This window comes from Erithacus rubecula, assembly GCF_903797595.1.
Source record: "Erithacus rubecula genome assembly, chromosome: 3".
NCBI lineage: Eukaryota > Metazoa > Chordata > Aves > Passeriformes > Muscicapidae > Erithacus > Erithacus rubecula.
This window is the reverse complement of record NC_136689.1, coordinates 99,165,687-99,190,872: the sequence shown is the minus strand read 5'-3', so window position 1 is coordinate 99,190,872 and position 25,186 is coordinate 99,165,687. Positions and strand designations below refer to the sequence as shown.

The 25,186-nt window shown below is 38.9% G+C and overlaps 2 protein-coding genes across 5 annotated transcripts in view; one reads left to right on the top strand and one right to left on the bottom strand.

The window, feature by feature from the left end:
* The window catches only part of ARHGAP28 (Rho GTPase activating protein 28), a 74,971-nt gene extending 54,297 nt beyond the window's left edge, over positions 1-20,674 (top strand). For 2 of the 4 annotated variants that reach the window (XM_079299686.1, XM_079299687.1), the window contains 10 exons: positions 2,481-2,646; positions 2,748-2,839; positions 4,167-4,244; positions 7,431-7,593; positions 8,757-8,839; positions 11,705-11,902; positions 12,544-12,684; positions 14,253-14,407; positions 15,072-15,136; positions 16,950-17,175. In XM_079299686.1, coding sequence (XP_079155812.1) covers positions 2,481-2,646; positions 2,748-2,839; positions 4,167-4,244; positions 7,431-7,593; positions 8,757-8,839; positions 11,705-11,902; positions 12,544-12,684; positions 14,253-14,407; positions 15,072-15,136; positions 16,950-17,041 — 1,233 coding nt within the window. In that variant the 3' untranslated portion in view covers positions 17,042-17,175. Of the gene's footprint in view, positions 1-2,480; positions 2,647-2,747; positions 2,840-4,166; positions 4,245-7,430; positions 7,594-8,756; positions 8,840-11,704; positions 11,903-12,543; positions 12,685-14,252; positions 14,408-15,071; positions 15,137-16,949 lie in introns of all 4 variants that reach the window. The other 2 variants (XM_079299684.1, XM_079299685.1) reach the window with 2 other exon arrangements.
* A 1,316-nt stretch (positions 20,675-21,990) lies between these two features.
* Positions 21,991-25,186, bottom strand: part of LAMA1 (laminin subunit alpha 1) — a 96,542-nt gene continuing 93,346 nt past the window's right edge. The window contains exons 60-63 of the mRNA XM_079299683.1: positions 25,020-25,173; positions 24,284-24,417; positions 23,000-23,222; positions 21,991-22,553 (exon numbers count right to left, since the gene is read on the bottom strand). Coding sequence (XP_079155809.1) covers positions 22,393-22,553; positions 23,000-23,222; positions 24,284-24,417; positions 25,020-25,173 — 672 coding nt within the window. The 3' untranslated portion in view covers positions 21,991-22,392. The remainder of the gene's footprint in view (positions 22,554-22,999; positions 23,223-24,283; positions 24,418-25,019; positions 25,174-25,186) is intronic.

The window sequence follows — 25,186 nt, the reverse complement described above, 5'->3', positions numbered from 1 at the left end:
CAGACATTCAATTATCTGAGAATTAGTCAGTTGTCCATCTCAGATTCCACCAAGGAAGAAGAAGCTGAGATGCCAAAGTAAGCTTTTATGTCAAATTATAAGATACCAAGTAGATTACATAATTTATGTGAAGTTCCTGTGTTTTTGTTGCATCTTTGCTTGTTTGGGGGTTTTCTTTATGGGGATAACTTGGTGCCCTGTGGAGAGTAAGAGTATCTCTCCACTAATCATAATTTTGGCCTTTGCTACAACACATGCACACTCACAAATTTTTCTCTGCAACAGCACAGACAATTCCCATCTGACAGAGCAGGGACACTGATGACAAAGAGGGAAGATGCCATATTGAGCATCATGGATCTGTGGATTAATAATTGATAAGCTTTAGAAAATATCAGTATTATGCTGGAGTTGAACTGCTCTGCATGCAGGACGTAATTTTGTGAGTTCAGAAGATCACACAAGAAACATGCCAGGTCATTAGCAGAGCATTTCTGAGTAAAGCATAACTGTTGATGTTGGCTTTTCCCTTACTTCATCTGCTGCCTCTCGTGGTATTTGGTTTTTTCCCATGATGACTCAGACTATAATGGGCCTCAGCAGAAAAACAATCTCTTGCTCTGTTAGACTGAGCAACCAGTCACCAACATTCAGGACTGTCCCTGCTTCCCCATGGTGGGACAATGGGGCTATGCTGGAGGCTGGACCACATCACACTTTCTCCAGAGCAGGTCAGACAACACTGCCAACTTCACAGATGGTGTGTACAGAACTGCACAGAGTGGCATTATACATCATAAAATAGCTTGTGCCCTGCAGCAGGGAGTCCCCTGACTCCTACAGAATCAACTCGACATCCCCAGGTACATAGGGATTTCCCCAAAGTACATTCTTTCCCCAAAGTGATTTCTCCAATGTGGGACCATCATCCATGTGACTTAGTTGAAGGTATTACAGAACTACAAATCTGAGTACACTGCACAATTCCACATAGGAACAATACTGCAGAGTATCAGACACAATCCCTAGCCAAAACATTAGTAATCTAATTTCAGGATAGCACAGCCTCCTTCAACCCTGCATATTACACCACTGAAAGAAAAAACACTGGAAAATTGTGGCACAAAGACAGCCAGCTCCAAGGTTTGTATTAACCACGACATCACATCACAGTGACCCTTAGGAGTCAAGCCACCACTGTGGAAAATCTTTGTAGTTCCCTTTTTAATCAGTTTTGCAGTGCTGAGAATTCTTTTCTCTTTCCCCATAGAAATTATATGTATACAGTCCAGGGTTTTTTCCTTTTTTTTAGGGTGATCTATTGTATTTTGACTACTTTTGCACTTTTTGCATCACTGGAGACAAAATGTGTAGATATTCTTTAGTATTTTAGGTTTCTTATTGTTAACCCCCATTGAAAGACCATTCACAATGTAGTTTATGAAATCCTAAACTACATAATCTTGGTGTCCTTTGTACTCTCTTCCTTCTGAAATCTGGTATAAATTTAATTTTTGTTTTTATTTGGTTTAGGGTGTTTTTTCTTGTTTACCTTTTTCTTAATCAATTTGACTGGCTTAATTTAAAGATGGGTTAAACTTTTTGATTCCAAATTTGTTTAAAAAACTGAAGGACTGAGCTGAAATCTCCAGAAGTAAAACATAACTAGAGGCTGGGTTTACACTCAGTTCCCTAAAGGAAGGCGATGGCTTGTAATACTGTTTATTTATGCCTCTGACTAACAATTCCTGGTTACAATACATTTATTGCATTAAATTAAAAATAAACATACAATACCAAAGATCCACAGCTCTTTGAAAGGCGCATTTTTTTACTATGACTTTGTTATTTTATATTATGTCTAACAATTATGTCAGAAACCGAGGGGTGTTTGTTCTTCTTGACATTTGTACATATGCATCTGTCATGACACGACATTCCTGGCTCTGGGCCATGACACTGCAGTTTCTAAAATGTGTAGACATCTTCAAATGCCCCTGTTAGCTGCTGGGAGCCCTGTTTCTAAGATTTCTTGAGTAATAAAGAATACCACTAATTTGGCAGGTTGGCAATTTTGCTTCCGGGCTTTCCCTCAGATCTTTAGTTTGAACTCCCCTGTAAGACCTCATAAATTAATATCGCTATGCAAAGCAGGCAGGGATTCATTATACTCACACAATTCATACAGAACCACATCCATGATTAACTGTGTCAGCCACTTCAAAGATGGTTTGGGAAAATAACACATCCTTCCGAAACTGGGCAAAGCTTTTAAAGAAGTACGTGTCTCACTTGAAGTACAGGCATCTTCCCAGTCAAACTGCAAGGGTGAGCAAGAAGCTCAGTTTTATGTTCAGGTGGATGCACGCTTTGTCTGTTGTTACCCATCCACACAAACACCACCTCCAACCACCCACGTGCATCCTTGGCGAGCGCCAGTGTAACCGCGGCCAGTAAAGGCGCGCCCGTGTGTGCTGCAGAGATTCGCGGTGCGGAGGAGCCGCCTGGGGCTGACTGAGGTTGGGGACCTCTCTGCCGAGGACATGAAGAGGATCCGCTACCTGGCGCTGCTGGAGCTCACGGCTTTCTACGACGCGCTGGGCGTGGAGCTGAAGAGGAACCGCGCCGAGAGGGTGCGGGGACGAGGTGCGTGTGCCAGCCCTGTGCAGCCACCAGGGCTGGGAGAGGCTGCTCACAAGGCTGTGCTTCCTCGGTTTTCACTCTTGTTGTTGTTGTTATCTGTTAAGAGAATGGTCTTTTTGGAGTACCTCTCACCGTACTGCTGGAGAATGATCAAAAGAAGGTTCCTGGAGTCAAAGTGCCCCTGATCTTCCAAAAAGTGAGTATCACTTGGAGTGCTTGGTCACTAGGATTTGATTTTCCACCCTTTGCGTGGATGCTCGAGTGAAGTTTCTGACAGGCATTAGAGAATGGCAGATATCTACAGACTCTCTGACTGAATATTATGGTTTGAAAACTCTGTGACAAGGAGAGAAAATCTGCTCCTTTTTTAGTTTTTTATCTGTGGTGGGAACCCTTTTTTGATTTTTGTAATTATGTGATACCATACAGTAAACCTCAGGAAAAAAATGTCTTTGCGTTTCCCTCTTTCCTTTTCCCCTTTTTTCCTTTCCTGTTTTCCCTTTTTTAAAATAGAGAGCCAAGCAAAATTGTGTGTGAGCAGGTGTGGCATAGATGAGCTGTCTCAGGAGTTTTTATTTCACATTAATTCAGACCATAGGTATTACTTAGCTACTGTTTCCAGAATGGAAGTGGTATCCTCTCATTGAGGTTTGTATGACAAGACAAAAGTATTTAAATGAGACATTTGGCCAGACAGGGATACCCTGTGGATGTCTTGGAGGCAGGTACACAGACAAATACTTGTGCAACACACACTGAAAATGGCAACAGATTTCCCTGTTGATACTGATAAAAGAAGAAGTGTTGGGGAGTATCAGGGAAAAGACTGACACAACTTGAGCATTTACATGACTTTGCAATTAACTCCACTGCTGCCTTATCAAGATAACATAAGAAATTAGAAGAATCAAGGTTAGTGCAGGAAGCAGATCTAGTGGTGAAAATCCAGAGCTGTATGTTTAAATGCTGGGAAATTTTTTTTTTCCTCAGCGTTCAAAATTATGTTCAATTTTTTTTCTTAACATCCAATTGGAGTGGAAATCTTAGATTTTAGTTCTCTATTCACAGAAATTTCAAAATAAAATATCCTGGGATCATTTTCTAATCTGAGTTCTCAGTTCCAAAAAACCTATGTTATCTATAGACCTTTCCATTGTGCTCCTTGGGGCACACTTAAACATTTCTCAGGGTTCATTTTTCCTTCAAAACACCATTGTGTTTACATATATCTGCTGTTTCATTAATACACTTATGTGCTAATTTTTCTATAGCCCTGCCAAGTCTCAAGTCAAGGACAGAGGGGCCTATTGCATTAGCAGTTTTCTATAGTCTGTGTACTTCTTACTTCAGGATCAGGACTATGAATTAGCAAATTTATTTACATGAGCTGACTGGATTTAATTTCCTGATTCCATAGAAATGTAACTTTTTTAGATTTCAGGGATACCTAGATTGAAAAATAGTCAGGAGTATTCTTAAGTGCTTCTGAGTATTTTCCTGGATTTTTTTGTCTCTTCTTTCAGCTGCTACTCAAGCTTGAGGAAACAGGTTTGGAAACTGAAGGAATTCTACGGGTTCCTGGATCTGCCTCCAGAGTCAAGGTATACACTCAAGCCAGTTTTCTGCCTTCTGGACCACAGACTCTTTGTAAAATAATACAGCATACACACAAATTCAGACTGCACATAAATACTGATCTGTGTAGCTCAGCATTCCTACTCCTGCCAGTGAAAGGTCAGACTAGTTCCTGGGAACCAATAAATCACAGGCCATTTGGTCTATTACTTTGCTTTCGTTAATGTTCTATATAAAGCACAGCCTTGATGTTGAATGCGATTTTTCTCCACAAAACTTTGAGGCATCCTTTCAGTTTATCTCTGTCACCCAAAATTGCTGTGATCTTATCTCGGTTTTAATTTATTTCAGAAATGCAGAGTTCCTACACTGAGTGAACATCAGATAAAGATCTTATTCTATGTCATTTTAACCCCTGTGTCATTTTACTTTTCATTTATCGCCTGTGATCTTGCAATTTCATGATCCAAGTGAGAGAAATTTGGCCTCTGTTCACTGCTGGCAGCCTGATGTACTGCATTTTCACAGGATATTTGTGGGCTATGAATGCAGTATAATTGGCACCCAATAACCTGACACTGTGGGCCAGTAATATTTGCAATTGTTTCTCCAGACCAGCTTCATTTCAGAAGCTGGAGGAGGCACATTAGAAAAAACAAGGCAGTTTTTTGTCTGGTTGGATTTTTTCCTGGGCTTAGTAGAGTCTATCTCTTTCCCAGATTTTTGCTTTTTTTCCCCTTAGTCTTTTTTTTTTAATCTGGTTGAAGCAGCACCTCACAGCATTGAGGAAGCATTCTACTCCCACTTTTTCATCCTCAAGGAAGCTAGTTTTGTGTTCTGGGGAAGGAAGTCTCAACATTGTGACAGCCACACAAATTTTGGGGATTGCTAAGTATTGGTGAGCTGGGGATCATATAAAATGGCTGAATAAGGAAAAGCAGCATTACATGAAACACACCAAAGATAGGCAGCATCATCACAGCTCCTTTGACTCTGTGCACTGATAAAAGTACCCAGAGCCTTGAAAAGTGCCACATCTGGCAGAAGGGAGCTCCTCATTTGCTCTGTACTTTTCAGCTTCCTCATTTGTCTTTTTATACAAATACTTGAATGTTATTTCACAGAATCTCAAATTTTTCCAGCTATTCCACAGAGATTACACAGCAGGGCTGTGCTCTAATTCAATTATTTCCATATTCTTTGCATACACTGTACTGTGTCTTGTTCACTTCTTTTTCACAACCTGTGTCCTGGGAGCTGCTATGAGATATGAATATGACTTCATATGCAGCTCCTCTACACTAGGTGGTAAGTTAAACTACCCATATGAAAGTCTTAAATTATTTGAGTTTTGGTTTCATTTGAGTCTGCCCAACAAACCAACGAGCAAGAAAGAGATCTTTTCAAAGCAGATCCAGATTTCATCCTTCAAAAGCCTTCATACATTATTATGACATTAGGACTTGAGGGCATTCCAACTTTATTTCAGTCTTGTTTGGAGAAAGAAAAGGCATATGGAAATTATTAAAGGTTACTCTTCTATAAAACAAAGAATAGAAGAAGTGAATACAAGTTTTCCTCTGTAACAAAAGCTCCAGTGAACTAAAACCGTATGATAGTCTAGTGAAAGATAAGTCATGTTTAAAAAATTGCAGCACATATTTTATAAGTATTAGATGCACACAAAGATACATGTATACAGGCCAGGGGAGGGAAGGAATTGAGTGTATAAAATATATGTAGAGATACATATATAAGTGTATACATATATATGTACATATATAAAAAAATGTCTGTGCTTCCAAAATCTTGCATTCTATTTCTCAGCAGAAAAATGTGGAGTAGAATTCTGTCCTCTTGTGCTTTTGATGAGGTGAGGATTTCTGTTCCACATTTCCAGTCAGTTACAGGAGAGAATTCAATCTAGGTGTTTGCACCAATTATGTGCAAAGTATGTGAATACAGAGGAAGCTGAGATAGCCCAGATTAAAAACAGTAAAATGTGCTAGTAAAAATGAGACTGTAACATTTTATGCCAAATCCTGAATGACTTTCTACTTCCGTTTTTGCAACCATTCTACTTCATTATGTGTGACTGTACTTGATATGTAATTTCCTTCCGTTCATGTGAGACGTGGCAAACAGAATTCGTTTTTAAAAGCTTTTCTGCCTGAATGGACAGAACTTTTTGCATAATATTAAAGTACATCTGACAAAATCATGATCTGAAACCAAATATTTGCTACAGATGTAGTTTGTCATAAGTGGTCTTAGAAAAAGCAGCAACAAACTTCCTATGGATAGGAGTGTGTTTGGCCAGTAATAATTGTGAAAGCTGCATTGTTTATAGATGTCCTTATATTAAAATACTGTCTTTCAATCTTTTTAACTCAACAAATTCTTGAGGAGCTTGCAGTTTTCAAAAAGGGATCTGGGTTTGAAGCCAAATCCTGTTCCTACTAGGAACCTGGCTGAGGATTTCCCTTTAACATATGTGTTTTGAACACTGGCTAGTGACCCTCCAGAACAAAACTGACCTCTGTTATGGAGCAGGATGCTGCCATTAGAGAACAAGGGGATTAAATGGAAACCCAAAATGCTATCATCATCAATTCTATGTTAAATCTTTTCTGTGTTTTTAGAGGTTTGGGGGTTTTTTAATGCATTAAAGTATTTCTGACAGTAATGGTTTTGTATCTTTATTTTTCCACAAGTTGATCGAATCTAACTATAATTACGCTAATATGAAAATTCCTTTCAAAGATGGGAAGACCTGAATATTAAGCCATTTGCTCAAGGCCCATGGATTCAGACTATCTAGCAAGTTCACTGGCAATGAGGAAGAAACACCACTCCCTTGTGACTTAGGGGTCAAAACCTCTGGGGAGCTTTTTAAACAAAAAGAACAGCTGTGCTGAGTTTTCTGCTACTAGTTCTAAGACATTGCACAAAATTTCTTTTAGATGGTTGAAATTGTTCGCTGTCAGAAATCTGGCCACAGCAAACCACATTTAGCCTGGGTTGCCAAATATCTGCAGGAACTTGACGTGTTAGCCTGCTCTGACCTCCTTATGGCTGTACCTGGTTTAGGGCTGCTTTAGTTCAAGGGCTGTACAAACCAGCCTGCTGCTTGTAATGGGATTTCTGAAGTGATCACAAACTTCTGGGTCACCAGCAATTATTGAAGGCCAAACGTTTCTTATATCTTCCAGAATCTCCATCAAGAGCTTGAGGCAAAATTTTATGAAGACACTTTTGACTGGGACCAAGTACGAAATAACGATGCAGCGGGACTGCTGAAAATGTTTATTAGAGAACTCCCAAGCCCACTCTTCACAGTAGAATATTTGCCTGCATTCATCACACTAGTAGAAAGTATGTGGAAATGGAGTAGTATGGACTGATAATATGATAAAATGCCAAGAGTAGGCATTACATTTTTTTCCCTCTCTGAAGTATATGGAGAAAAGTAATGTAATCTTTTTTTGTCCCTCTGAAGTAGAGAGAAAAACACACTCAGTGCTTTGCCTAAATATTTTAATTTTCTGCAGGATTTTGTTTCCAAATGAGGAAGGTATCTGCATTTAGCTAATAGCACAGGCTTGTTGTATGAACAAAACAACAGTTTAACATAAAATTTGAAACCTGTGAATAAACAGTGACTTTCATATGTAGACTCTGATTCACATTAACCATAGGTTTCACAAAGGAAAATTTCTGCAAGGTAAATTCAAATCACTGTCCTTTATCTCCTGGACCTACTGGGCCTATTTTATTTCTGTTAAAGTTTATGTTGAAGTCAGACTATTGGTACAGAGATGTGTGTGAGTGCAGAAAGGTTCAGGCAGCTGAGCTTTGTTTTCAGTGTACATACACCCTCTCAGTCTCAGTACATTTTGTTCATTTCTCTTCCAGGAAGAATGCAATTGTACCTTGCCATAATTATGACTTCACTGTAAAGTCACTTGAGTTAGGACAGACTGAAAGCCTCAGGATGGTGAATTTATTAGCAAATTGGTAGAGAAAGCTGAGAATCTTTACATAAGGTTGCAGTCATGCTTTCAGTGTCTCCATGAGCAGCTTAAAGGGCAGAAGTAGGTGACCTCTTCCCATAAATTTCACATACCTGAGTGTGCTCCTTGTGAATCCCAGGCTGCATGCAGTTACAAGGGCTCAGCAGTTTGGAGAAGACTGAACAGGAGATGCCTGTGCAGAAAAAAGTGACTTTATTCCCTACAACAAATACACAGATATCTAAGAGAAACTAGCTAGTACTAAAAAATAATGGGTTGTTACTATGTAGATAGAATTTTAAAGCACCTTTTGTCCCTGTGTGACAAAGATCCAAGATGATGAGGAAAAACCCACTCATTAAGGTGATTTTATATTTGGGGAAAAGTGTATGGTTAATCAACACCTAAGCATGCTAGTCTCAACCAGGCACTAGCTGGTATTTCTAGAACTGCTGACACACAAGGTTTTTAGAACAAACCAGTTGCATTTGGGATTTCAAAAGCATTAATTATTCATGTCCTTAGAAATCTCCAAGATCAAGTTACAACTACAAGCTTTGCATCTGTTGATCATGCTGATGCCTGAGGCCAACAGAGACACAGCCAAGGTAAGTTCTTCATTTGCTATCACCTGCCATCTGTGATGCTTTTGACTACTAAATGAGGAACTAATTTTTTTCAGAGGCTACACCAGGAAAGTATTCATCTGTGTTTTTATTATTTCCTTGGAAAGATGCTCAAATTTCCTGACTGTCATTTCTTTCACAAGCAATTAACAAATAGTTGCTGGGGATATCCAGCTGCTGGCTCTCAGGCATCATCATTATGGAACACTCATTTCAAAGAGGTGTATTCCTCACTTTGTTTGGACAAAGAAGGTCCAGTTTTTGGATTTTCTGTATAACTGAAATTTCCCAGGATGAATTAAAAGAGGAGCTGCCCTCTAGAAGCTTGCCTAGTGGACTCCTGGTACTGGCATCTGCAGCACAGATGTCAGGAGCTCAGCCTCAGCTGGCTTGCCTTACAAACCCATGCCCACCCCACTTCCTGATACAAACACAGTGGCTACAAGAATTCTGGATGCTTGGGAGCTCCCAGATCTGACTTCAGCTTTGTCCTGACCCTAAGAGACACCGATTGCATATTTGGGCCTGTTTCTACATCAAGGAAACCTGAGTGAGCAAGCTTTCTGGGAGCTTCCAGATATTTTGTCAGGTCCCCTGCTCATCAGGGCCATGCAGGTCTGCCACCTTTGAAAGCCTTTCACTAGTCAGTTTAGATAGCACTTCATGAGTTCAGGTGCCTTCTTTATCTATATTAATTTATCTATATTAATGTATATAGTAACAAGGGAGAAGAACAACTGTCTTCATAGCACCTGGAGGTCTACTAGTGCTCCTTAAAGAATGGGAGTTGTTTCTGCCACTGAAGTTCATTTGGGTACAGAGCTGCATGTGTAAAACACATGCTAGAGGAGTAGTCTTAATTACTACTTTATTATTAATTAGGCTCCTGTACAAAAATAAAAGTGATGCCATAACTCTCTACACAGCTTCACTCTCTTGTCTATAATGAGATTTGAGAGACTTCTCCAACATAGTTTCTACTTTATAATTCTTGGGTTTGTGAAAATGTTTTAATTGCTATGTCAGAGTACAAAGAGAGTGGCTTTAATGGTATGGTTTTTGGGGTTTAACCAAGAGGAAGCTAATGCCTGTCATGGTTTAACCCTAGCAAGTAACCAGGCCCATGCAGCTTTTTACTCACACCCCATCAGTGGGATCAGGGAGAGAATAAAAAGGGTAAAAGCTGGAAAATTCATGAGTTGAGATAAATGTAATTTTTAGGAAAACCAAAGGCTGTTCATGAAAGCAGAGCAAAAAAAGGAACTCACCACTTCCCATGGGCAGACAGGTGTTCAGCCATCACCAGGAGAGCAGGGCTTCATCACAGGTAACAGTTACTTGGGAAGACAAATGCCATCACTCCAGAAGTCCCCTCCTTTCTATATCTTCTTCCCACCTTTTTATACTGACCGTGATGTCACATGGTCTGGAATAACCCTTTGGTCACCTGTCCTGGCTATGTTTTCTTCTGATTCCTCTTACACCTCAGCATTTGGAAGTATGAAAAGCAGAAAAGGCCCTTGACTCTAAGCAAGTCCTGCTCAGTAATAACAAAAAAATATCTATATTATTAACACTGTGTATAGCACAAGTCCCAAATATAATCCCACACCAGCCAACATGAAGAAAATTAACTCTACCCCATCTGAAACCAGCACATCACCACATAGGCCTTCCTTCACTCCTCCCCACTCCCAGTGGGATGGGTGAGAATTTTTTTTTTTTGAAAAGTAAAATTCATGGGCTGAGAGAGTAACGGTTTGATAGGACAGAAATAAATGGGAAAATAATAATGGTGAATTAATTAGAACACACAAAACAAGTGGTGCAAAATGCAGTTGTTCACCACTCACTGACTGATGCCCAACCAGTTCTTGAGCCCAGACCAGTTTTCCCCACAGTTTAGATACTGAACACAATGCCACACAGTATGGAATATCCCTTGGGAGTCAGCTCTCCAGGCTGTGTCCCCTCCCAAGTCCTTGTGCAGCCCCAGGCCCCTTGCTGGCAGGGCAGCATGAGAAGCTAAAGATTACACTTGACTAAGTGTAAATGCTGCTTAGCAACAACTGAAACATCAGTGTGTTATCAACATCATTCTTATCCTAAATCCAAAACACAGCCCTGTACCAGACACAAGGAAGAAAATTAACTCTATCCCAGCTGAAACTAGAAGAGTGTTGCAGAAGGACTCATTGGTAGACCCCAACTCTAACCATAGCTGCAGTATGTGCTGTTTAATCATTCAAGCAAAATTCTGAATAAACTACCCAAAAGAGGAAATTAATTTCCTTAGACACTGCCAAGCATGTGCAGAAGTAACATCAATGGACAATCACTTAGCTCTTCATGCTTTTGTTATCCCAGAATAAAAGTTTGGGGTTGCTGGCAGAAATTTCAGGTTGTATTACATGTGTGACTGGTGCAGATTTGAAGAGAGATTAATCACTTCAAGTGACTGTGATGTAAAAAATCATTGGCCAGATACATCAAAATGGACACTTGGTAATCTATGAAGAAAGTAACTATTCCCTTGCAGTACGTGTACATCTTGCCTCTACTATGGGATTCAGAGTCTTAGTGTAGATACTGTATTTGTGTTATAAATTTGGGATTATGCTCTAAGTGACAGATAATTTATTAATGTGTACTTTGATAATATTAATTATTCCTCTGTGGTTAACACAAGTTGTTGTAACAAAAAATATCAGAGTAATCCAAATACAATGAAAAAAACACTAAATTTCACCTCCAAGTGCAAATACAGCAGCCAGACATGCATTTGAAAATGCCGCATTTCAAAAGTAAATTATTTCCTGAGATTAAACAAGTATTGCTTTTTTCCAGGCCTTTCTTCAGTTCCTGAAGAAGGTGGTTGCTAATGAAGGGAAAAACAAGATGAATTTGTGGAACGTCTCTATGATTGTTGCACCAAACCTCTTCATCTACAAAGGGAAGCGTGCAAACCAACAAGAAATGCAAGCGGCCGCCAGCACCGCGCACATCGTGCGGCTTTTGATCCGGTACCAGGACATCCTCTGGACTGTGAGTGCTGCTGCCTCCCCCCTCATGGTTCCTTTACAGTGCAGTATTTTGCTATGTGCAGAAATCAGAATAAACTGACCTTCCAAGGAGAAACAGATTCTTTGGAAACTCACTGGAGTCTTCCATAGCTAGAATGAGGCACCCTGACAGCTATTTCTGGATTGAGAGCTTCCTTACTTACCTAAGACATCTATTTTAGCATCAATTTATACAGAGTGATGTATAGAAGAATGATTTAATCTGGATGTGTAGGTGATATGTCTAAACTGGAATGTGATTAGATGTCTGTTTAAAGTGTAGCCCATAATACAATGGGTATAACTTTTTGGGCTTTTGAAGGTTGGCCTGAAGATATGGACAGCCTCAGCTCATTTGCTCATACCAGAGGGAGGGTGTAATGGGGATTGCAAAGACTACCTCCTAATAAAGTTCCTGCAGCTGCAAACATCACTTTAAAGTTTCATATGGTGTGAAAGATGATCTACAGTTTCACCAAAGGAATAACTGTAGGTTGTTAGAGGAAGCTACTGATTGCATGTATAAACAGAGTTTTTGCTGCCTGAAATTTGGTGCCCTTCAAACGACCCAACACGTTGGGAAAAGATTACTGCATATTCTCAGATCTGGTTTCCTCCACCTAGGTCCCATCCTTCCTGATTTCCCAAGTGAGAAAAATGAATGAGGCAGCAATGAACAGCAAGAGACAGATGATGTTTGACAAAGGAGTGAGAAAACTTCTGAGGAGAAAGACCATAGAACGGGAGAGACCTGAACGACCAGAGGTGTGATAAAAAGATACAAGTTTCAAGGGCAGCTTTGAACAGCTTCCCTCCTTTATTGCATGAAAGATTTTGGGTGTGGGGAGGAAATCTTGCCATACAAAGCAAGTTAATTTGATAGTTATCTTGAAAGGTGTGCTTCCCAGTCCCACACTCTCATATAAGACAAAGTTTTGGGAATTAATTGAGAAAAAGGAAAGAAGGCAGAATTACTTCCAGCAGCCAAAGCTGCTAAGCTGGTTCTTAACCTGTTTCGTAAGACTATTCTTCAACAACTGTAGACTCCTTAACCATTTCCTTGATTACTTCTCTTACAAATCACCAGTCTGTTTGGAAAACTGAGTTTAATGTTGAGAGCACTTAACACAGTCCCCAGGTCTCAGATGTTCTAAATTACACAGAGACAGAGAATAGTCTTGAAGAACAAAAGAAAAGACCAATTAGGAAGGAATGATATCACAAGATTATGAGAAGTAGAGAATGAGCCATCTAGTACAGACAAGAGAGAAAATGCAGAAGGTAATGTATGGGGGGAAAGTAGAAAAATAAATGTTATGTATGAGTGGCGAATCAATTCTAATTCACCTTTCTCAAGAAACTGCCAGCACTGACTGGAGTATTTTAGGTAGGGTAGGACATACATTGTGCTGCAGATGGAGACAGAGATGTTTATTTTAAGTGGCAGTGTAGACTACTGTGCTGCAGAGTTAAATTCAGCCTGGGATGAACACTGATAGACTTCCCTGAAGAGAGTCAGTTACTGAAGTCATTGCAGCTTTGGGAAGACAAGTCCATTGATTGGAGTAATTGGCTTTACATCTAATAAAAATGAAGGTAGCCATGGCAAAGAGCTGAAAAATGAAGGGCAAATTGGAGGCAAACTCTGTTTGGATAACTGAGTTTAATGTTGAGAGCACTTAACACAGTCCCCAGGTCTCAGATGTTCTAAATTACACAGAGACAGAGACTGGAGAGACTATTGTGTTCTGGTCAGCATGATATTAACTGGATTAGAACTGGAATGCAAACCTTGCTAATTGATTTATCCACCATTAATCATGGAAGAGTGCATAAACTTCATAGATGATCATTTGAACCCTACACAAGGTCAAATTTCAAATTAACAGAAGCCATATGGTACTTGATGTTTTACTGTATACTCACTTCAATCCACTTGAAGATATAGGAAGCAGAAACAGAGAACTGGGTCTTTATGCATCAGGAGAATTTGATCTTTAGAAGGAAGAACAGATATTCTTAATAATTTTTATGTTTTCAAATAAGCAGTTGGTTCACTGACCAATGTTAACAGAAATAAGTTAAAGTTACAACTCAAGGGCTTTACCCTGCATGCATTTATATGCTACTTACCAAAGAGTTTATGTCTTTGTGTTGTATCTGATTTGTGTCTACAAATTTGCATTTACATGACTGTAAATGTCTTTTGAATATCCAAGAGAATGCATGACAGTGAGTTTTGAAAGCAACCTCAAATGAGGTTGTAGAATTGCTTCTAAACTGAGCTAGAGCAGTATTTGCCTTAGACTGACTTTATTGAATATTGATTTTAGGGAGCTGTCACTTTTCCTCCATACTTGCAGTCTGACATACCCGAGGGGGTGATAAGAGTTTATGCTCCACTGCATTCAAAAGTCTCTATGGCAATTCAACTCAACAGCCAAACAAAAGCCAAAGACATCCTGGCTCGATTCCACTGTGAAAACAGGTGGGTAAAGCAGAACATTTGGTTTTTCCTGAACAACAATGTCAGAACTATAAATTAATAGATTGTTCCCTCTTTAAAGATTCATTGCGTTACAGGAACTTTTTTTCTAATATAAAATTGCTAATTTATGGTTATGTTGGTCAAAGAAATTTTAACCACTTATCTTACTCTTTTTATTTTACTTAATAATTGGCTTTATACAGAATCAATATGCTCTCCCTTTAGTAGACCACTATTGAAAATGTGCATTAAATATATATTTTATAGACTTGCCACATAGAGAACCCAAAGGGATTATTTTACATCTATCCATAAGTCTAGAATGCTCTTATTTCTGTAAGGTAATAATTATTATCAGTTATGGGAAATAGCAAATTGTGTCTGAAGGTCTTTTCTGCAAAGTCTTCCCATGTTAGCACATAATTCTGTTCCTTGAATAAATAATATAAAATAAATTATATAGAAAGTTTAGTTGACTGTGATGCAGTAATCTACCTCTGTAGCAGATTCATTACTCTGCAGTGGTCCATTTGGTAGAAGTTGCTGATTTTGATAAGACAGTTCACAGGGGGAAAAATATCAAACTTTAGCTTACCATAGATGATGGGTGATAATGCAGTGGTTATAACAGAAATACAAACTGAAAGGTTTTTTTCCATCCTAGCTGTGGATCATCACAGAACATGAGAGGCCAGATCCAAAGTTTACATGAAATTGGAGGAAATATAGGTAGGTCTCAATTTTGAAAAATTAATCCTGAATGTCCTTAACCTCCTAAAACACCTCAGGGCAGCACTGCTTTGACACAGCTGGTTCTCTCCTACCCTCCAATCCATTTGGAGGAAGGGAGCCTGACCCAAAAGCTGTTAGAATCAATGCCATTATTTATTCCAACTCCAGAGTGCCAGGAGGGGCACCCCACAGGAGAGAATGAACCCAGGGGCTGGATCTCAGCAGCACTTCTTACAGTCTTGCCAAATTCAGCTGACCTTTTGGAACCTCTCTCACTCTCGTAGCTGAGAATTTTTCCATGGTTAAGAGATCCCTAGTCTTCCTATTGCAGGCACATTCCACCTTGCTGTCAAGCCTTTTTTCAAGACCTCTTTCTTACTGCATGTAAGTGTTAACCTCTCACAATTAAAAACCCACAGAACTGTGATTTCAGCCCCTGCAGATATGGGTGTTCTATACTCACACTAACCTGTGTGCTTTATTTAGATTGCAAATTCCTTACAATAGAGCTTTTGTCTTCTTCTGTTTCATGCAGTGACACTTCTTTTAATAACAACAACAGCAACTTGCTCCACAAGTTTCTGGCCTAAAGGTCAAAAAACATATTTTAATTTGAGATTACACAATCCTGGCTCTCTCCTTTCTCTGTTCATACCAAAATTCCAGATGCTCTGTTGTAGTCAGTTGAGAATTAGCTGATCAGATTGTTCCTTATTTCTTCTAGATTCAGATCTAAAGAGTTTCTATAAAGGTATTACAAAACATCATAGACTAACTTTGGCTGCAATCAAGAATCTGTATCTATTACTGATGATAACACAAAACTAAATTGGATTACTGATTTGTTGTACCTGTCCAAACAGGATGACCAACTTATGCTAAAACAGAAAAACAATCCTAAAGGCCTTGTGAAACAATCCCAAATATTCCTATAATGATCTTCCAAAAAATGGAGACATTTAATTTGCATCTTCATTTAAAATCATTTTTAAAGTCCTAGATCCTTCAGGTACCTTAGTCCACTGATTAAGCATTAATTCATTTATATTGCTTTCACTTGAATAAAATCATTAGGACCCCAGTGACCTTATAAGTAACTGTACAAAAATTTTACCATAATCTTGTGTCACAGTAAAGTAACCTCACCAGTGAAATGACTTCATTACCCCATGTAAATGCAATATAGTCCAACAAATCAACTTAGCTCTAGAATTTATTGCCTTATTACTCAACTAAAAGGCACAAAATCCTCATTCTGGCAAAGGCAGCCACAAGTTCCCAATCACCAGCTAATGAAACAGCTGGAGTGCAGAGGATTTTTTTTTTAAACCGGCAAATTGGCGACTCCCAAAAACCTTGTTAGAGTCCTGCAATTCTTTACAAGGTCCTACTGCATGGGAATACATTGTTTACAGAGCTACTTTTTCAACATTTAAAAATTGTGTAGAAGTCAGAGAGCTATACAGCTAAGTAAATCCAAAGAAATAAAACCCCCCATACTGTAGCACTTACACTAACAATGTTGTTGATGCTTCTGTCATCATTTGACTAAATGTCTTGTCCATTACTCAGTGTAATGCAGGACATCCTGCCTAGAAGTGACAGTGAATTCATGACTGTCACAGAGTAAAATCACTGGCAAATTTAACCAAGTCCCTCTCTGTACCCAGGCAAGATGTTAGCTGGATGGGCACACCAAACCAGGCTTGCTGTGTGCAAGGCAGAGAAACATTCAAGGGCATTTTAACCCAGCTCTATCCCTGTGTGCTCAGAACATCCTATGATTCATGGCTGACAATTTCCTTTTCAGGTCAGCACTGTTTGGATCCAGAGGCTTTCATGCTAGATGTCTACCGTGCAAACCCCCACGCAGAGTGGGTGATAAAACCAAAAGCCACCTGAAGCAGAAGGCAGCACTATACTGGACAAAAGCCAAATGGGCAAGAGTGATGCCTGTCATTTTAAGCAGCTCTTGCAGAGACAAAATGGTAGCTACAGGACATCGTTCCTTCCTACTGTACTGTCCAACTGATGGTCAGCACATAGTACTTTCAGTATTCCAGCTTCCAAACCATTGGAAAAATATCACATTAGTTATGCTTTCTTATGGATTACACTTGTGCCAGTTGGCCCAGGAGGTGAGGAGGGCAGACCAAGGTACGGTGTTCGTTTCCTGACCTGGTGTAAGAACAATTTTTGGAAATAATGCGGTGGCATCAGATGAATGAAACACTACTGACCACAGCAGAACACAGAAGCATGACAGAGACATTGGAGAAGGGAAGGTGTCTGTCAGGCATGGAAGGTGGGAGTTCAACATGCAGCAGTGCCGAGTCAGCTGTGTGAAAACCAAACCTTTCTCCTGAAAGTAAACCCCTACAGTGTGTGTTACTGCAATACTTGTGTCTCTCAGTCACTCCTCATGAGCACCTGACACTGGGGGAGGGAGGCAGGAGGAGGAACTATAGACAGCTGTACTGATCAGTGTACATATCACTGTATATCTCACTACCAGTCTTCCAAAATCGTGTTTGGATCCCTCAGCTCTGTGCAATTGTAGTGCCACAAACCACACTCCCCTCCCTCTCCCTAACATAAGTTTCGGACATAAAGGCTAGGTGAGAAGGGGCATATGCCCCTAGCTCTGCCTTTTACTTGATACTTTCAGAATTAAATCTGTGTAATGCCAGACTATGAGATGTTTTAATGGTGCCACTTACAGTCAACACCTTTTTTGTTAAGCATTATAGTTTCTAATTTGTAACCTAATTCTTTTTATTTTGTTTATTTTAGCTTTAATATGTAAGCAATTTTATACTCTTCAGCTGCATCAACAAGAGAGATCATTGTTCAGGTCTTCTATAATACAGCATGGAGAAGAAATAGGGCTTCCAATGAGAAAAGGGATTTAATAATTTACATATTAGGTCTTTAAAACCATAACCAATCTAGGTCCAGTTGTGCTGGAGGTTTTACAAATACATAGCAAATTACAGCTGGCATGCAGTCTAAGCAAACACACAGGCTGAGAATAGTGGGCTGCAACTGCATTGGGAATGTCAGATTGGATGTCTAGTTTGGAGCTAGTCACAAGACCAAGTGATGCTCTTCACTCAGTCACCTCACTTTGGGCTATGCTGAACTACAAGATGTTTGTGGAGTAGGGAAATCACAAATCTCTGTAAGAGAACAAGTATTTTTTTCATCTCTGTCATGTGAAAAAAGTGGGAACGAATGCCTTCAACTGCACTACAATGTCTTCATCATTAGATGATGATGATGCATGGTGAAAACACCCCAGCCTGAGCAATGATTTTTATTCCTGATCTGGACACAGGGAAGCAGAACAGGCAGAAGCTCTGTTTATTACATAGCCATTTAAAAGCGCACTGAACAAAGTCCTCCAGGTGAACATGAAATCTGCTGTCCTGCAGAGAAAGCCTGTGATGCTCTGCTGAAGCTATGCAATGAGGATCTGAACAAGAAGCAGAGGCTCTAAAATGTGTCAAGTGAAACGTGTTCTCTGGCAGTTAACTTTCATTGTTAGTGGTCAGTGAAAGAAATCAGCATTGAATCAGTAACTTCACCAGCAACAATAATGTCTACAGAGGGCAGATCCTGTCTTCATTCTTACCTTTTTGATAAAAATGATAACAAATTACAACCATTTTCTTTAAAACAGTGACATTTGTAACTTTCTGGTTGTTTTGGTTTTTTTTTGTTCTCGTTTGTTCATTTGGGTTTTTTATTTTCTTTCTGTTTTTCCTTTTTCTTCTTAACACTAAAGGAGACATAGTTGCAGCCAGGAAAAAAAAACAGGACAGTTATATTATAAAATACACTCCTTATTTTGACAACTATTTATTTTAAGTATGCAAGAGATAGTAGATCTGTGGCTTGTTTATAGGACTAAGCATAAATGTTTTGTCATGCGCTTTGCTCCTGCTACCCTTTAGTTCCCTCTGTGGCAAAGGACAGCCCTTTCTGCTTATGCTGCCCTTGTCTGTCAGCTGTAAAGCAGGACTAGTACTTTCCATATAAAGGCAACATGAGAATTAGTCAAGTTAAATTCTGCTCTCAGATGTAGCCAAACAATTCCCTGAGCAGATCAGGAGTTATGAACATCCATCTGGGAAGAACTAACTCAGCAAAGGTCTTTTATGTGGAAAGTGCTTTGAATACAAAGAGAATCATATAAATGCTAAGCATCATTGTATCTATAGCCAACTAAAAGGCATCCTGTGACTACAGAAAGCCTAAACATCAAGAAAATAATTTGAAATGTCATAGCAAATGAGCTAACTTCCTACAATACTTTCAGACAAATACACTGACCTCCTCCATCTTGCCCACTCATTTCACTCAGTGTTCTCAATGGCTGTGCAAGGGAAAAGAGCAGCCCTATGTTCATGCTGCAACTTGCTCAGCATGATCTGGACCTCATCAACATTATTTCTGAAATGGATCTCCCTGCATTCTGTATTGAATACAAGGGGATTTTGGAAGACTCTTCTCAACTTAAAAAAGTCAAGTATGATGTAATAAAATCCACCCTGTGAGCTCTTGTTTTATGCTAAAACTGCCTATAACCTATAACTTTATAAGACATGCATATTAGCAGATGAACTAGATTCTAGAGTGGCCACATACCTCCTGTCTCTGAAACAGAATGTCAGAATTCTCTTTTGACAGAAATGGCCCTAATGAACCATGTGTAGTTGTTAATACAGTTCCACATTAAGCTGTTTTGTATTGTTTTGGTACACTAACTTGATTTAACATACAGCAGACAAATGGAACAAGCTCAATGGCATTTTGCAATATGAAGTCTCAACTTTAGGTCTTATATTTCAAGATGCTGGTGGAGGCATAAGGAATTTTGTTCCTCCTAACAGAAGTTGCAGTCAAAACTATGTTGCAAGAGGACTGTCACTTAACAAAAAGTAACATGAAAAGCTGTTACTAGGAAAGTGGCAATGAGCAGGGAGAAATTTACTGAAATTCCAAAGATGCCTCAAGCATTTATATACTCCACGGTTCTACAAGGACAGCATTTTGCACATCAACACATAGAGAGTATTGTAAAAAGCAGGTGTTGCAAATCAGACTGGAATGCTTTGACCTGTATATGCAGCAAATTCATTAGAAAGTGTGCATGTGTGTAAAATGTGTCTGTGTCCCTGTATAATATTAACTACCTCACTCTGCATTTTCCAGGAAAAATATTTTGGCTTAGTAGTTTACTACCTAATCTATTATCAATTTCACATTAACACTGACATAGTAGTTCTTTTTGTATGAGGCAAGATTTGAAATTACAAAAAAAAAATCTAGTAAATTACATATTTTGGGATATGTATAAAATTTTATCCAAACCATGTTGCCTAAATTATGCTTGTAATGTGAACCTTGTAAGATCAGATGTTGAGGTTAACAGACAATGAATACAAACAAATGGTGTTTCATTTTTATTTTTCAATGGGTTTCTGTTAATGTGTGTCTTCTCTGGAAAATAATACAATGCCACTAATCAAAGTGAAGTGTTTGTATGTATGTTTCCCTTACAATCCTCATTATGTTATGTGTTTTGTTGAAGTATGCCAATGTGTACGTGTATTTGTACAGCAGAGTGTGTCCACTGTATTGTATCCATGTCAAAAATAATAAAAAAAAATACAACAAACCCAGCTCTTCAAATCTAAACATGTATTTTGGATAAAAGCAGGGGACAGAAAAGCAGTGGTGTATCCTTTTCCACAGCAACTGTGTTGTTACAGCACCTGAAGCGGTAGAGAGGACCATGTTCTGCCATCCCTGCTGAAGTGGAGGAGCTCTTTGCTCCAGGAGCTCTTCCCTTGGACTATGCAATGTACAAAAGACACTGCTTGGAATCCTGCCTCATTGAAAGCAATGGCAAACTGCTTTAGTTTCATTTCAGCCAGTATTTTTTAAACTAGTACAAAATGCATAGAGAAAAACTGACTTTAGAACAAATCGTGCAAATGCATAGTGAAAGCCAAATAAAATTGGAAGGAGACAACAAAAATAGTTCAAAGAGAAGAGAAAAAAAAAAAAAAAAAAAAACAACAAAAGGAGATGGAAGTAACTTGCAAAATGCTATGTTTTGTACGGATGCATATTAAAGTAGGGGACACATTTGTCACTGCTCAATGATCTGGCCAGCTGATGAATAGATGTCTTTACTTGACTGAGATTGAGGACACATCCCCCAAATCTGGCTTAAGAACAGCTACTGGAGGACTCATTTTAGAAACAGGTAGGCACGGTAAGAAAAGAAAAAGATACAACTGCAGGCTGGACTCAAAACTACCTCCCATTGTCCATAAGAAATAATGTTTTCCAAAGAATGATGCATTAGTTTGCACTGCTAAAATACATAGTTTTTCCCAAATAAGACCCAAATTGTTTCTTCAGCAACACATCACTTCACAGGCATCTCTGTGCCACAGAGATGCCTCTTGTCCTGAAGCTGATTCCACAAGAGCATAAACAGGAATATAATCCATCTAGTCAATGTATCTATAATGAGCAGCACTGGATAGTAAGGCAGAAGGAAAAGGAATTGGAGCTACCCTATGAAGTGTAACTAAGAAAATTCTATCTATAAAACTTTGAATCTGAGACCTTCAAAATTATGTCTTTAGTCAGTCTCCTGCTCCCTCTGCTGGACTATGTCCACTTACATTTCATATAATCAGAGTCATATAATGGCCTGGACTGGAAGAAGCTTTAAAGATTACCTAGTTCCAACCTCTCTGTAGTGGGCATACTTCTAACTTCTTAGCCTTCCAGCTCTTTTTCTTCTAACTAAAATACATGGACAACTGAACTACATGAAATAATGTAGTTTATTGTAGTTTTATTATGTGGTCCAAAATTATTACCTTCTTACAAAACCACCAACACACAATAAAATGAAATACTGTCAAATAATCAAAAGAAAACATACTGTAAACACTGATTAATAAAAATTCCCAAAAGAAAAATACCCAATTAATGCCATTAAAATTGTTGTAGAGGTATTTGTTGTTTAAAACTATTTAGTTAAAATGCAGACACAGAGCTTCTGATTAAAAAAAATAAATGACCTGAGTTGGAAAAGAACCAGAAAAATCAAATAGATGCAGGTTCTTGTCAGTTCTTCTTTTCATTATGAAATGAGAATGCAAAATAACAGACCAACAAGAAGAAAAAACAATCCCTCTCTCAATCCAGACGGGCTTTGCTACAGTTCAGAGCTCAGCCCCAGGGCAGGAATGAGGAAACACTCCACGCAGATCAAAAGCTCTGCTGAAGTCAAACAATTCTGTATGTTGGCCCTTGGTCAAAACAAGGTTCCTCAAACAGCCACGGAATGAGCTCTTGCTTGTGAGACAGTTTTGCTTGACATCAGCTGAAAAACAAACATGAAATATGTATAATCTATTTCCACCAAACTGAAAAAACACAAAGATCCAGGTTATTAAAATTGAAACAAGAGGCAAAATCAACACTTGAGGAGCATCAAGTTCCATTCATGTTTGGATGAACTGTGACATCCCAACATGGACAGTCACTGCTCTTTTCAAGCATAAGCCATGCATGGCACTAACTTGGCAGTGTGCAGAAATAGCTCTTGCCAGGGGACAATGGAAGATGAGAGGGAAAAACAGAGGAGGAAGCCACTCTGTGTGGGTGTTTGTGAAGTTAAAATAGAAACTAACAGAATATGAAGCAACAGCTGAGCTGTACACAGTCACAATTTCCATGGCAAACCAAAAGGGAGCACATGTTAAGAGTCACTCCTGTGAGAGTGAGCACAGGAGGGGCAGAAGGGAAGGGAAATATTATTGTGCCTACCAGGATAACCTCCAACATAAATGGGATTGTTCGTATCTGCAGATGTTGACTGGAGGTAGGGATTATCAGTGTGAACCAAATTCCCATCAATTATCAGCGAAACGCGGTGTTTGCTTTTGTTTGCTTGAAGCTTGTGCCATTTCCCATCACACAAGCTGTTTGTGCCTCTCGGTTCGTATGTAACCGTTATTCTGCCAGCTCCGTTGTTGACATGGAATAAAACCTGCACAAACAGCCAGATGCCAATGAAGATAGAAAGTAAGAATACGTGAACTAATCTGCCTAGATAAAAGCACAATCACACTGGGGCAGAAATTTCCGTTTTAAATGTTTGGCAATACATATGGTTAATATTTACTTTGATGGATAGAGTAGATCCTTATTAAAGTGTTTTTTTTAAATTTGCAACACTTAGATCTACCTATGCAATGGTCCATTGATACACTTCATTAGGGATTTCAATTTTCTTACAAATACAAATCAAGATGTTTTCCACAGAACCTGAGAATTCAGGTCTGAAAGAAGATTCACTGAGTATAAATGAAGAGAATAAAGAATGGCCTGAAAGCACTTACTGTCAATACATGTATTGATTTTTTTCATGTATTTATTTTTCAAAGCAGTAGACATTTCCTTAACTCTGTGGTGAGGATTAATATGTAAGTATTAACTGGGAAAGTATGTCCCACAGAAACAGTGACATTTAACACTGTCTCCAGTTAGGAAGCTTTGAATAAAAAATGAGCTATTTCTGCAAAAACAAATACTTAAGAGCAATCAAGTGCATGTTTTTTATGCAAGAGATGACTGGAGAACTATGTATATTGATTGTTAAAGGTTTATGGAGCATAATGGCCAGTAGAAGTAGAGAATGAGTTAAGTGCTCATGAATATTGAAGAAGAGGTTACAAAACAGTGTGCATTGTATACACAATATTTTTCTCAAGGACAAGGATAGCTTTATGGCAGTAAAAGTATTAAGCAATAAAAAAGATATATATTTGGTCTAACATACAAGGTATGCAGTACAGGAGGTCAGAGTGGCTGTACACTAACATAAATTACACTAATTAAAATCCAAAAAGTTCTAGTGACTTCTGCTAATTGCACATTTTATCATGATGGCAATGAGAAACCTTGAGACAAAGTTTGTCCCAGAATCGTGCTGTGGAAAGTTGCCTCCATCACACTTCACTGGTGTGCATTCCATGCATTCCAAGAGTTTTAGCCTCCCAGTTTGAAACAAGCCTTGTGAAATCAGTGTGCCTGCACAGGGGGGCCTACCTTGCCATGTACAATTTCCAGTCCAATGGCATCAACCTTGGCACTGCTGACCCCAAGAAGAACCCCGTGCACTGCAGTTGTGCGGAACTCCAGGGTGATGTTCACATCAGACCGCACTTTGTAGCCTTCTCTGACTGAAAGGAAGTTAGAAGCTTCTAGCAGAAGACTTGTAACCCACAGTACAAAGCTAAATATATACATTACCATTAAAAGGTCTAAAAAATTTGTTAATTATGCTGCTGGCATATGAACTTTGCAGAACCTCTGGAAAATAAGTTTTCCAAAGTCATAATTCCCATATTTACTGGAAAAGATAAATTCCCAAGTAAGATTTTTTTCATCAATTCAGATTTAATCCAGTCTATCTCATTTGTAAGAAATAGTAAAGAGAACAAATGTAATCCTTCATGTTACTTCCCAAGTCTTTTGTCTTCATATTCTTTATAAGACCTTAATATCATGAACATGGATATTCTTAGCTAAAGAAAGACATTACTTCATTTCTTTCCCAGTGCTAAAATCATTATCTCTCTTATTTGTGCAAGATAGCCCTTTGCAGAAATTACCACTTTTGGATGAATGGAGTAAAGGGACTCAGTTAGAAATCCATATGCAGGGCATGCACTCACTGTGTGAGGAGTCAGTTAATTACACACAGTTCCAGTAAGACCTAAAAGGAGTATGTTTTCATTAACATTAATTCAGTAAGGCACTGTTTTCATTTAATGACACTTACCAAGTGCAGCAAAGCCACTTCCATCAAAGAAAGTACCCTCCTGCACCGTTTCATAGCATTTATTCACAGCAAAGATAGAGACAGGACTCTCGTTGTCCAGTTGTCTGCCATTAATTGCCATGCTACCAATGCAGGCAGGAATACTGTGAGTAACCTAAGCATGTGGA